This window comes from Danio rerio, chromosome 17 (assembly GCF_052040795.2).
Source record: "Danio rerio strain M-AB ecotype USA chromosome 17, GRCz13ab, whole genome shotgun sequence".
NCBI lineage: Eukaryota > Metazoa > Chordata > Actinopteri > Cypriniformes > Danionidae > Danio > Danio rerio.
The window spans coordinates 36,410,799-36,424,139 of NC_141037.1; the positions used below are offsets into that span (position 1 = coordinate 36,410,799).

The 13,341-nt window shown below is 33.6% G+C and overlaps 1 protein-coding gene and 1 long non-coding RNA gene across 26 annotated transcripts in view; one reads left to right on the forward strand and one right to left on the reverse strand.

The window, feature by feature from the left end:
• kidins220a (kinase D-interacting substrate 220a) overlaps positions 1-13,341 on the reverse strand; it is a 147,858-nt gene that overhangs the window by 32,524 nt on the left and 101,993 nt on the right. For 14 of the 18 annotated variants that reach the window (XR_015513607.1, XR_015513604.1, XR_015513603.1 and 11 more), the window contains 2 exons: positions 12,528-12,760; positions 10,378-10,488 (listed from right to left, as the gene is read on the reverse strand). Coding sequence is in view for 9 of the 18 variants with exons in the window: in XM_087290789.1 (XP_087146915.1) it covers positions 10,378-10,488; positions 12,528-12,760 (344 nt within the window). In the remaining 9 variants the exon portion in view is untranslated. Of the gene's footprint in view, positions 1-4,940; positions 7,238-9,232; positions 10,489-12,527; positions 12,761-13,341 lie in introns of those variants that run through there. The other 4 variants (XR_015513608.1, XR_015513609.1, XM_087290792.1 and 1 more) reach the window with 2 other exon arrangements.
• LOC147840014 (uncharacterized) lies at positions 603-2,395 on the forward strand. Of its 8 annotated transcripts, none has more exons than XR_015513616.2 (5): positions 603-712; positions 1,437-1,491; positions 1,565-1,641; positions 1,799-1,848; positions 2,149-2,278. It is a non-coding gene; the product is annotated as an uncharacterized LOC147840014 (long non-coding RNA). The 8 variants fall into 8 exon arrangements; XR_015513621.2 differs by having other exon boundaries at positions 1,576-1,641; XR_015513617.2 differs by having other exon boundaries at positions 1,437-1,453.

A 13,341-nucleotide genomic window follows, 5' to 3' on the forward strand; every position in this document is an offset into this window, starting at 1 on the left:
TAATTAGGGATGTCCTAAAGCTTTTTTTGTGTGCTGTCAGTCTGATCGGGGTCATCTAATGAAGTCAGTGCATACTGCATCATAACAAATGCATGGCTCTGTGATAAATTGGTATATAAAACATAATATTTTTCACATTTTATTATTATTGTTTTTTTTTTTTTTTTTTACAAAATAAACAAATCTATTTCCTCTTATTATAAAAACATCTGATCTTAGTGTAGGATTATAGTAAAACTAATACAAACACACAGATCCAAAACATCAGCATCTATTCCCTGTTGAGATTTAGGAATATTAAGATCAACAGATGTGAAGTATGCATATATACATTAAGTTTTATATATATATATATATATATATATATATATATATATATTTATACAACAGTTCTGTCTGGTTCTCAAATCTGATTGGCTGATAGCCGTGCGATATTCTGCGATATCAGACCCAACAAACACACAACATTGCCTTAACGTAGCGACCTTCCTACAACGTTGTACCAACATTGCAAAAAGGTTGAGGATTCTACGTTGTTGCTAAAGGTTGTCACAACGATGTCATAAGGTTGCCATTTAAACATCATGAGGGTCGCATGCTTTAGGTTGTGCTTAGGTGGCGTGGACAACCACTGTACAACATTTACTGGTCACAGCTGAATCAGTTTAAATTTCAACAAGCCGTCGTCTCATTCATCAACGACCGAGGAGACGTGAGTATTGCTTTATTTCTTCTTGCTAAATAAGATACGTAAATCGTGAATATTCAAACAAACCTACGATTTCGACAACAATCTTTTCCAACATCACATGTTAAATCTCTCGATAAAACATTTCCTGATTATTTACCTACGCCTTGTCTTTAGTCAAATGGACAATAATGTTTTTGAAGTTCAGTTTTTTCCATATCCGTCGTGATCAGTCATTATGATACTTCATCACACAAGCCGACCCACTTTTTACAAAACACACAAAATAACTTTTAAAAACAAAGCATCTCTGTGTAGATTGCGTCCCGTTAAAGGGACAGTTCACTCAAAAATGATATGTACTCACGAATTATTTGCCCTGTAAATAATAAGTGATTCCAAAATAAAGTTTCTTTATTCTGTTGAACACTAAAGACTGTAAGCATTTACTTTCATAGTAGGAAAACACTATGGAATTAAATAGTTAGTTTTCCAGCTTTATTTAACATATCTTCTTTATTGTTTAGCAGAAAAAAAGCTAAATAAGTTTGCAACAAATAAAGGATGAGGCTAAAATGGCAGAATTGTCAGTTTTGGGTGAGCTATCCCTATAAGTTAAAGTATATAAATTAATGTTCATATGCCTAATTAATATAGATAGTAATTAAAAGGTAAGCTAGTCTAAATTTCTATTTTGATTGGTCTTTTGATGTTTTATTTAAAACCCACTCTTTTCTTTACTCAACAGGCTATTTTTACATGGAGGTACTCTTCTATTGATAATTTCTGGATTTTAATTATGCGTAAGTTGCATAAAACTCTATTGTTTAACCACTCACTGTTGTTTTCAAATTACTCATGTAACTTGTCTTTCAGAATGTTTTCAGCTGTTGAATTCACCTCAGATCAGTGTTGCTGTAATTCCTGATCTATGGAAAGAAGAATTGGATGAGGTAAGAAGTATACTACTCTATTTACTATTAAATGTAGTTATGTTACCTAAAACAGCATGTCCATAATGTGGAAAATAGATCATGCTTATGAAAAATTACTTTATTATTTTGTACAGCTGTTATTAAAATGACACTAAGTTTAACATTCCATTAACAGCGAGCAACGCCACAACTACAGGGCCTGTTCTTTCTCTTCTCATAATTTAAGTAAGTATTCGGAGACTAACTCTGACTTCTGTTAACTTAAACCTGTTTTCCCTGTAACTCTAAATTTATTTAATTGTATGTAATTTTGGTATATGATATATTATGAAAACAATAAAATAAAGTATAGGCTACATAATTACTCTGGAGATTTTATATGTAATGAAATTACAATAAATGTCTGAAACTTCAATAACTTGCTAGTCATAGTCATTTCCTGTGTAGTGCTGTTGTGTCAAGCTCTGATCTGTCCTCTCTTGTTCACTGCCTATTTTGACTTGTGTCTGCTGTGGATCTCTGAAGCTGGATTATCCGTTGAATTTGTTTCTTCCTCTGACTGCTTTCTCCATACCAACAACTACGACTGGTCTTCAGCTGCGCTCCCCGGTCTGCTGTATTCTCCAGTCCAGAGCTTCACTGCCCAGTGTTTGAATTTTAATTTATATATTTATTTATATATTTATTTACATTTTAATGATTTCTTGTTTACTTTTCTTGTTTGTTTACCCTTTAGTTTAATTATATATATATATATATATATATATATATATATATATATATATATATATATATATATATATATATATAATCTAAACTTTATTTTATACTGTTTGCTTATAATTAGATACTGTATGTGTACTGTATGTATTAAATGTTGTGAAATATATAATAAAAAGTTTGATTATATTCATTTGTGTGGCATTTTTACACTTTAAAGTTTACACATGCAATTGTTAAATTAAATAGGAAAAATAAATGAATAATATTTCATATTTAGCAATACTGAAAAAGAATTGCTGCTTATCCTGTATTCTAGGCAGTATTGATAAACTGCCACAAAAAAAAATAATACAAGTAGTAAGAACGCCGCCTCGCGGTTGCTGAATGTCGCACGACAACGTTGCTACAGCCTTCTCACGTCTTACATTTCTACGTTGTGACAATGTAGCGAGCACGTAAGAGACAACGTTGCCTTTAAAAAAATACAACGTTGTGCAGACATCGCTACAACGTATATGTGTTTGTTGGGGACCTCCTACAGCCTCTTTACCCTTTGTGTATTACTCCGCCCACATAAAGCCAGCAAAAAGCAGACACTACAGATCTAAAGTTTAAAAGATGCTTTTAACTGTTTTAACAGCTGTTTAACTGTCACCTTATGATTTGATTCCAATGCGGAAGAAAGTAGTTCCTCATACAAAAGGGTTTTTGAGACTCTCCATGTTTGATTTTGTTTTTATATACACAATTATGTCGTCAAACTGTTGTTTAAACACAATATCACACTCAGAGCAGTGCGATATGGCTGTATATCGGCACTGGTGGGGGCACTGCACGCCTCCCACCAGTGCTGATATAAAGCCATATCACACTGCTCTGAGTGTGAATCGTGTAATATTGCTCATATATGAATATATATATATATATATATATATATATATATATATATATATATATATATATATATATATATATTAGCGCTGTCAAAATTAACGCGTTAACGCATGCGATTAATTTTAAATAATTAACGCGTTAAAAAAAATGGAAAAAAAAAAAACGAAATTAACGCAGGTGCAGGTTTTTTTTACTTCCTGTTGTGGTGGACGTGTGTTCAACATGCAAAAAATGTGGATAAGACCAAGGAAGCACTTTTTGAAGGCAAGTTCCAGTATAAAACAATTAGTTGCATCACAGGTTATCCAGAGTTTCATGCAATTTCGGGTGTTTCATTTTTAACTTTCGACATCTGTTGTAAGTTGATACCGCATGGCGAACAGAAAGAAAATCCTCCGCATTTCGTGACTCGGTGTTCCTTTAAGGTAAGGTTCCTTTTAAGGCTACACGGTAGAATTTTAATAAGAATATAGTCTTAATAATATTAAAATCGGAGTATTGGTGTCTTATGTAAATGTACTCAGAACGTCTGGTGAAGTCGCGAGCTGTCAAAGACAGAGCATTACTCTGCCTATCAGAATGAGCCCTCCAAGTTTAACGCGTTTCCTCATTAAACGCAACGAAAGCGTATGCTTCGCGTTGTTGTGTCAGAAACCTTGTGAAATACAGTAATACTTTAGGACGCTTAGTTTAGAACGCTTAGCAAATTTGATGAACGCGATCATGCGTGTTGAATCTGAGGGAAGTCGCTCCAGTATGGAAGGCCGTTGGGGCCAAAACGTCTGCAGTGCGTTGAGTGTGTGTCTGTCTGTGTGTGTGTCTGTGTCAGATCCGTTGAGGGGTGTCAGGGGTGGAGTGAGCGACGTATCTGAGTAGGGGTGAGAGGGGTGTGCAATGTATTTAACGACCGGTTTGCAAGAAATTATCATTCATTTGCGGGCATTTGGGAGTCTCTGTGCACTTGCGGGATACTCCTAGTCTTAGCAACTGGATGAATGTAAAGGAGGATTAAGCAAAATTGTTTCTACTCTATAACTAATATTTTCAACTCACAGCAATAAAACTTTACAATGAGTGCAACAGTTTGTATTCTATAGTTTATTATAATTTTTCATTTTCCATATCTGCAATTCCTGTATTCTGGCATTTTTTTTTTTGCGGTCCACTTAGAATCCAACATGGAAATCAATGTTTTCTATATTGGCATTGATTGTTTTGAAATTTAAATGTCATTAACATGCCTGTGTTTTCATTTCTGTAAAAAAATTGGCTGTCAAGCCAAGATCTTGATGGTTTATTGTGGGTATGTTGTTTACATGAAGAAATCTGTGTTACAAGTTAAACAGAAATTCTATTAAACAATAATATTTTGAATTTAAATATTTTTTCTTGCGTTTACATTAATTTTACATTTAAATAGGCAAAATTACAAGTTTCAGTATTTTAAATGCAATTAATCGCAATTATTTTTTTAAAAAGGTGCGATTAATTAGTAATTAGTAATAGTATATATATGTGTATTCATGTTCATGTGTAAACATATATAAACACAAAACAATTTGACACTAAAAAGTGGCGTTGTTTCAACTTCATCGGCAAGCCTAAGTGCTGGATCTAATTCTTAAAGGGGCAGTTCACCACAACAACTGAAGAGTTATCATAAATTACTCACTCTCTATTTTTTTTTTTTTTTTTTTTTTGCAGTAATGATATTTTCACAAATAATGATATTTTGAAGAATGTTAGAAACCTGTAACTACTGACATCCTAGAAGGTAAAACAAATACTATGGAAGCCAATGGCTTCAGTGGCTTCCATACCAATGGCATTTACCAATGGCTCAGTTTCCAACTATTTTGAAGAAGAACAGAAAAATGAAACTCAGACAGGATTGTGACATGTGAAGGGTGTGTAAATGATGACAGACTTGTAATATTTGTGTGAAATATCCCTTTAAATTTTAAATCAATGTTAACAGTTGGGCTGCTCCATAGTTTTCTCAAATTTGGTTTCCCAATGAAAGTAAAAAAGAGATAGCAATTACAGCCCTTTTTCAATGTTCGTGACAGTGTTTTGCATCACGTCTTCGCATGAGTTACCTGTTAGAACATGTTGTGTTTTGTTAAGCGTTTAGCTTTTATGTGTCAAATTGGTTTATTCTAACACTGCTGATATTACCTTGTAAAATGCTTCCATGTCATACATTAGCATTGCTGTTATTGGACTGTGTTTATATTTTTACAGCAATCAATTTATCCATGCATTCCTATCACAATGTTTACTCTCTGTTCATGACAACTGCATGGCAGGTTGACGTAAGACTTGGTTTCAAGAATCAGATCAGTTAAACATGTCTCTATACTGATATTCGAGATTGGTTCTGGACATCCCAAATTATAATGTAATAAGCAGGAAACAACAAAAGCATAGTTCACCCAAAAATCTAAATACTGTTGTCATTTACCTGATTCAAACCTTGTTAGTCGATGGTTATCAATTTTTTCAAACTAACATATTGTGTTCACTAGGGCACCGGTTCTCAAACTGGGGGCCAACCAAAAATTGTAGATGAGGGGCAATTAATAGGCCCACCTGGATTAATGTTTTGTCCCACGTCATCCTGAAGGTTAATGTGTTTCTGTTTTTTTATAATTTGAGCTCATAAGTACCACAAATACTAAGTTTTATGTTTGTGTCATTTAAATGCAATTGATACTTTTGCATGCAGCAAAAGCACGTGGATTAATAAGTAAGCACTCCTGGTCGGGTGCTTCCAGTGATTTTTGGCGTTTGTCTGTTGCTCCTGACGATGTTTGTGTTTTGCTTATGTTTTCATGTCGTTTAAGCTTAAAAAGAACATTATTGGTTGCTGAAAGCACTTGGCCTACGCTGCTAAGTAAGTTAACTGATACCCTGAAAGCATGTCAACTCAACTGACATCTCACAAAAATTAATCCAGAGCGTGAATAGTACAATTTAAAATATTTTAAGTAAAGTTGTTAATTCGTTTTTATTTTTGGAGGACCCCAAAAGGATTTGCCCTAAACAAAGAGGTCCTCAGCTGTAAAAGTTTGAGAACCACTGCACTAGGGTATATGCAGAAGGACTTTAGTTTTTTCAAATGATCAAATAGAGAAACACTTCCAGTGACTTGTATGTCGTTACAAAATCAGCGTGTTTAAGTATGTTTTCTTTAAAAATCACTGCCTGATTGATATACAATATAAAGTGGGTCTCAGAATGTACAAGAATGAACATTTTTCCACATTATAGATTTAAAATATGGATATTTTTTTTACCACAGTATTTTCAATATGTCTAAAACGCATCACATTTATCTAAGTTTATGTTTGAACAACAAAATGAATGCTTGAGTCTATTTTACTGATTATACAGACCCCCTAGTTTTCCACATTTTTTTTTTTTTGTAATTGTTTTACATAAAAATTACCTATGTTGTGTTGGTAATTCCCAGAAATTTGCAACAATTTTGCGATTAAAAGTATATACATAAAGGTAAAAACTATAGAACGTTAAGTATGAAATCTAAAACAATGACACAAATCATAAAAATAAAGCTTCTTTATTTTAGTGTCTTGTCAAGTCAAGATCTAACACGAAAGGGATTAAGCTACAGGAAGGTTGTACTACACTTATTTTTTATCCACGATCTTACTTTCTCTTAGATTTTTCTCCCCGGAGCATCTGACATCATGCCACACATAGGGCATGCGTTAGCGCTTCCCTCCAACTTTCTTTTGCAGTCTGAAGTGCATCAAACGCACAAAACGCCTAATTCGCGCCACAAGATCTCATATCTCATCTTTGCTTTGACTTCACATGTAAATCACTCGCGCTTCATCTGAGTCTGCTTACTGCACAAGCTGTAACCAACCTCCCCATCCCTCCCATTTAATGTAATGATTGTGAGGGCACAGGTGAGCCATCATTTTACAAGAGAGACTCAAATACATCACATGCGCTGCATTTGCGATGACTATAGCTGCTTTTCCACTATCGTGCCAAACCGTTCTAAGAACACTTCGGTACGGTTACGGTTGTTTCTCCACTGAGCCTGGAACGGCGCGGCACGATTACAAACCGTTCTTGGCCCGGAATTTTCGGCACGGTTAGACAACCGTGCTGAACTGTGCTGACAGATTCTGTGTGTTGACGTCGCGACTCGGTTGCTAAGCTACCACAGCTGGCTCAGCAGAAGCGCGCTAGTCATCAGACATCCTCAATAAACTACAGTACATTTAATATAAAATAATGATCCAGGTCTAAACGATATTTGAAAAGGATTTTAAAACCATAGAGCAGTCTCTGGCAGAGAAGTGAATAACTCATCACATTCTTACGAAGATATTTTATTCATTAAAGTTATTATTTTATTGACTTGAATACAGACCTACATCGCTTGCCTGAATGTGAGTTTATTGCACGCAGCGCTGTATTTCACAGCACAAAACTCGCTCTGATCCGGGAGAGACATGCAAGCGACTTGCGCTGCTGACTTTTTTTTCCTGCTGCGCATCGAATAAAGCGAATAAAATCACGCTTTGCATCGTCGATGTGCAAATTCCACAACAACATCACTATATACATGGAACACGAACTTGCAGACTCTTTTAACAACGAGGAAATAATTGCACTTTTTATTTCAAAGCCAGGACAGCTTGTTAATACCGGCGAGACCACCTGAAGGACGGCATGTTCGTGTTGTAATGTCGGCCGTCCAAAAGACTTTGCTTGAAAGCTTTACGGAGCGGCACTGTAACTGTCCAAGGTACTGCTGTATGATTTATATTATAGCATATGCACTAATAAACAAGTCAAAAGAATGAATGAATTAATTAAATATGGATTCTTAAATGTCAGTATTGCTTTTACTTAAAAAATATCAATACGTTTTCACAAATGTTTTATAAAAATAAAATGAGCAATTTTCATCATTTGAGCTATAGGCAATTATATGATTCAATTATACATAAGTTATATGACATTTATGAGGCATGTAACATGTTTCTGTGTTTTTTTTTTTTTTTTTGTGGTGATCTTTAATATAGCTACGCAAATATTTTCTAAAACGTCTAGCAATAATTCGCCTACAGCTTGTTAGTTAATTATGAACACAAAATAATTATAATAATAAAAATAAAATGATCAAAATAAAAAGATAATAGAGCATCATTTTGCTAAATATAATAGTGCTTTATATGCTTTAAATCCTGCGATAGATTTTCATATTCGTTTTTTTTTTTCACTTGCTGCATTCGTTATTTAATGTTTGAATAGTAAAACAAATAACAGCCATCGCTTAATTGGTTTCATTTTACCATCAAAATGTAGTATATTTTATATCATTATCAACTTTTTATATAAAAACGCAGTGTAATTTAAATAATTGTTTAAAATGAAATAATTTAAGTGCTGTGTTTTTATTAGTGAAAGTGCCCGCTCACCTTTGACAAGGCCTGTCCAAAATTATATTTCTGCCACTATAATGCAAATGCATTATTATTGTTGTCTTATCATTGTTTATTTTTCTGTTATGTTCAGAGATTTTAAATATTATTTATTTCCCCTCCAATTATTTTCAATCATCACGTTACATTTTGGTAATTTTCCCTCCAAATAAAATTTAGCCAGAGCTGCGCAACATATAAATAAATAAGGGTGCACATGTACCTATATTTAGCACCCCTATATGATAGAGCGGCATAACAGTGTTTAGTCACATGGTTGCTTTTGCTTTTATGAAAAAATAAATAAATAGTTTCGGCTCTTATTTAACTTTAATTGAACAAAGGGAGCCGTTTACATTGCGTTACCAAGGCAACTACTGATGCGTTTTGTGTAATGTTTTAAAGAGCTTTGTCGCAGCACGACAGTGGAAAATGAAACCGTATCCGTGCTGTCTGGCCCGGTTTGGCACGGAATGGAACAGTTCTGTTTAAAGAACGATTCAGCACGATAGTGGAAAAGCGGCTTATAAGTCATTCATTCATTCATTCATTCATTTTCTTGTCGCCTTAGTCCCTTTATTAATCCGGGGTCGCCACAGCGGAATGAACCGCCAACTTATCCAGCACATTTTTACGCAGCGGATGACCTTCCAGCCGCAACCCATTTCTGGGAAACTTCTACACACACATTCAAACACACACTCATACACTACGGACAATTTAGCTTATTCACCTATACCGCATGTCTTTGGACTGTGGGGGAAACTGGAGCACCCGGAGGAAACCCAGGCGAACACAGGGAGAACATGCAAACTCCACACAGAAACACCAACTGGGCTGAGGATTAAACCAGCAACCCAGCGACCTTCTTGCTGTGAAGTGGCAGCACAACCTACTGCGCCACTGCTTCACCCCGACTATAAGTCATGTAAAACAATTCATTGCAAACTGAAATGAATATAGTTTAATTATATGGTCTGGAATTGGATGTTTAATGAGATTACTTAGATTTTTTTGCGATTATTTTGCATTTAATTAAGAATTTTGCTGGATCGCAAAAAAACTACAATATAAAATGGAAAAAAGTCACATTAACCATTCACCGGAAGTTTATCAGTATGGGAAAGACTAGCTGAGCATGTACTCTATTGAAAAAGAAACCCATAAATGTTTGCGTAGGTGAGTAAATGGCCATTTTTAGGTGAACTATCTTTTTAAATTGTGCTACAAATAAACGACTCATTTCCCATGCAGTATATTAGCAAATCCTAATTCCTTTTAGATACTACAGTTCTTATGTAACAGTAGGATAGTTGTTTAAGACAGAGAAAAGGATGGTAAAGGTTATCTTCAACTAAATTATGTCCATTTTTAGAGTAAAAAGACGTCAGAGGAATCCACTTCAAAACCATACAGTATGTTCCCTATATAGAAAATGACATTACACGCTCATTACACAGAGACACTGAACCCTTAAACTGCTCTGTGAGTTAAGTGCACTTATTGCCTATAAGCCATAGGCTGTTTGTCACGAGGAGCTTGAAACAAAGCTTAAATAGGGAGAAATACATTTAGCATTATTAGACATAAAGAGTGTATTGTGGTCGCAGACACTGAATCACGTGTCTGTTTGTGGTAAACATATTGAAGCATTTACTTATGTACTTACTAGTCCCAGACTGGGGTCCTTGTGGAGTTTAGAAGCAGGGCGGGTGGGGGCGTGATGGGGGTGGCCGGGGTAATTTCGGGGCAGGTGATAAACATGATGAGGGAAGTAAGGCTATAGAGGTGGAGAGAACAGACAAATGCTCAGGAATCTGATGAATGAGGGTCCAGCGAGGGTCAACCACACATCAGGTATTCAGTGAAGGGATAACTATTTGTGACATACTATGAAAAGACTGAAGATTTATTAGAGATGGTGTATTTATTAATATTTGACAAATTATTATTATTATTATTATTATTATTATTATTATTATCACCATCATTAATATAATTATACTTGTTATTATTATACATATTATTATAAATATTATTATTATTATTATTATTATTATTATTATTATTATTATTATTATTATTATTCATTTATTCATTCTTTTGGGCTTAGTCCCTATATTAATCAGGGGTGGCCACAGCGAACTGATCCACCAACTTATCCAGCACGTGTGTTACGCAACTGACGCCTTTCCAGCAGCAACACAACACTGGGAAAATTATTATTATTAATAAATTATTATTATTAATTATGACAAATACTGACTGTTTTAATACAATTTAATTTTAAGGTTATTCTAAACTTTAATCAGTACTTATAATTTAAAGATTTATTAATTATTAAACAACCAATATAAACAATACTATATATTACACACCCCATCTTTTATCATTATTATTATTATTATTACTATTATTATTTTTATTATTATTATTATTACTATTATTCATACTAATGTAATTAGTAGTAATGTATTAATGTTAAGCATATTTATGTTAATTAGACATATTTTATTGATTATTACACTATTATTATCAGTAGTAGAAGAATTGCGGTGAGGGTTAGGGTTAGTCATTATTAATAATATCAGTACTTCTGATCATCAGTAATATTTAAGTTGAATTTTAAGTTGAATAACAACTATTATAGATGATGACTACGACTGATTATTCTAATAATTTAAGGTTATTCTAAATAACTGTAAACTGAAATACTTATGATTTAAAGATTTGTTAATTTTTCATAATCAAAAATAATAACAATACTACAAATGATACACTACTACTATTTATAATAATCATAATAATAATAACAATAATAATACATTTATGACGCATGTTCATTTTAATTCCACAAGTTATTTGATAGAATATTACAGTATTATTATCAGCGGTAGAAGAATTAAAATAAACAATTATTATTAATAATCTCTATACTACTGCAAATCAGAAATATTTTTATTTTAGAACAGATAATAATAATAATAATAATAATAATCATGATCATCATCATCATCATCATAATAACTATGTACATTTATTATAATGCATATTCATGGTAATTACACAGGTTATTTGATAGAATATTACAGTATTATAATCAGCAGTAGAAGTATTGGAAAAAGACAGTCACTACTGATATTCTTAATACTACTGGTAATCAGTAATAATTACAATATATTGTTTTAGATCAGATAATAATAATAATAATAATAATAATAATAATAATAATAATAATAATAATAATAATAATAATAATAATAAAATGATTGATGTATAACGCGTACTCATATTAATTACACAGGTTAAATGAAAGAATATTACAGTACTACTATCAGCAGTAGAAGTATTGGAAAATTGCTTATCAGTAATAACTACATTTCAATATTTTAGAACAGATAATAATAATAATAATAATAATAATAATAATAATAATAATAATAATAAAAATAGATATATACATTTAAGGAATATTCATTTTAATTACACAGGTTATTTGATAGAATATTACACTATTATTGTCAGCGGTAGATGTCATTATTAATAATCTGAGAATACTACTGCTAATCAGTAATAATTACATTTAATATTTTGAAACATATAATAATAATAATAATAATTGTTATCACTAACATTAGTATTAGCAAAAGTAGTAAAAGATAACATGAACTTTGTGATTTTAACCATTTTTAAAATAGTTTTTTAAAAGCCTTGCCAGAAGGCCAGATTCACTCCTCGTTATTCCCACTTCTTTTATTTTATACTCATTCCCACTATTTTGTTTAACACAATGGCCAGTATTTGTGACTGTTGTCTCACCCGGTTGTAGAAGGGATGTTGTGGCCCTGTAAGCCCACTGAAGTAGCTGCTGTGGGGCTGAGTGGCGGGCAACACTCCAGCATTGGGGAAAGACCCAGGAAAAGAGCCTGTAGGAGAACAAGCCAAAGACTGCTGCCCGAACCCAGAGTGCGGCCGCACCGAAGCATCTTGCAAGGGCAGTGTGGGAAAACTGACTCCTCCAAGGTGCATCTGCTCGCGTGCGTCTCGTACATCTGATGCACAAACACAGAGAAAGAGTAGGAGAAAGTTAGATCCAAATCTTGGCCAGGACTTTAAAGGCATTCAAATCCTCCCACTCACAGTCGACTTCAGCCAAATGCAGCATTTATAGTAAGTTACAGTGAGAAGAGAAAAGCCTCTGTGGTTTGATTTGCTTAGAAAAATACGGATTTTAGTCTTTTTATCCAACAGAAGCGGGAAATGCACCTGGAAGAAATAAACATGGGAATAGCTTCAACGCTCGCAAAAATCTCAAGGGATGAAACGTACGTCAGATTCTGTTCAGTTGGAAATAGTATTTCTGAGTCACCCAGGCAGACCAAATAAGACTGGCCGGGTGACTCAGAAAACAAGCGGCTCATGGCGATTCAGTGATGTTTCATTTCCTGAGGTGAACACAATGGAGACCTTACTCATCTCTCTGCTCCACAAAGCAGCCTTTATTGCACAGTCTATTGTCAGATTGCACCAAGCAACGTCGGCTGTCTGAAAGAGCAGACCAGCTGACCATTATCATGTGATGAGATAATATCTCCTCTCAAACAATGATTAGAGAAATTAAAATAACAACATG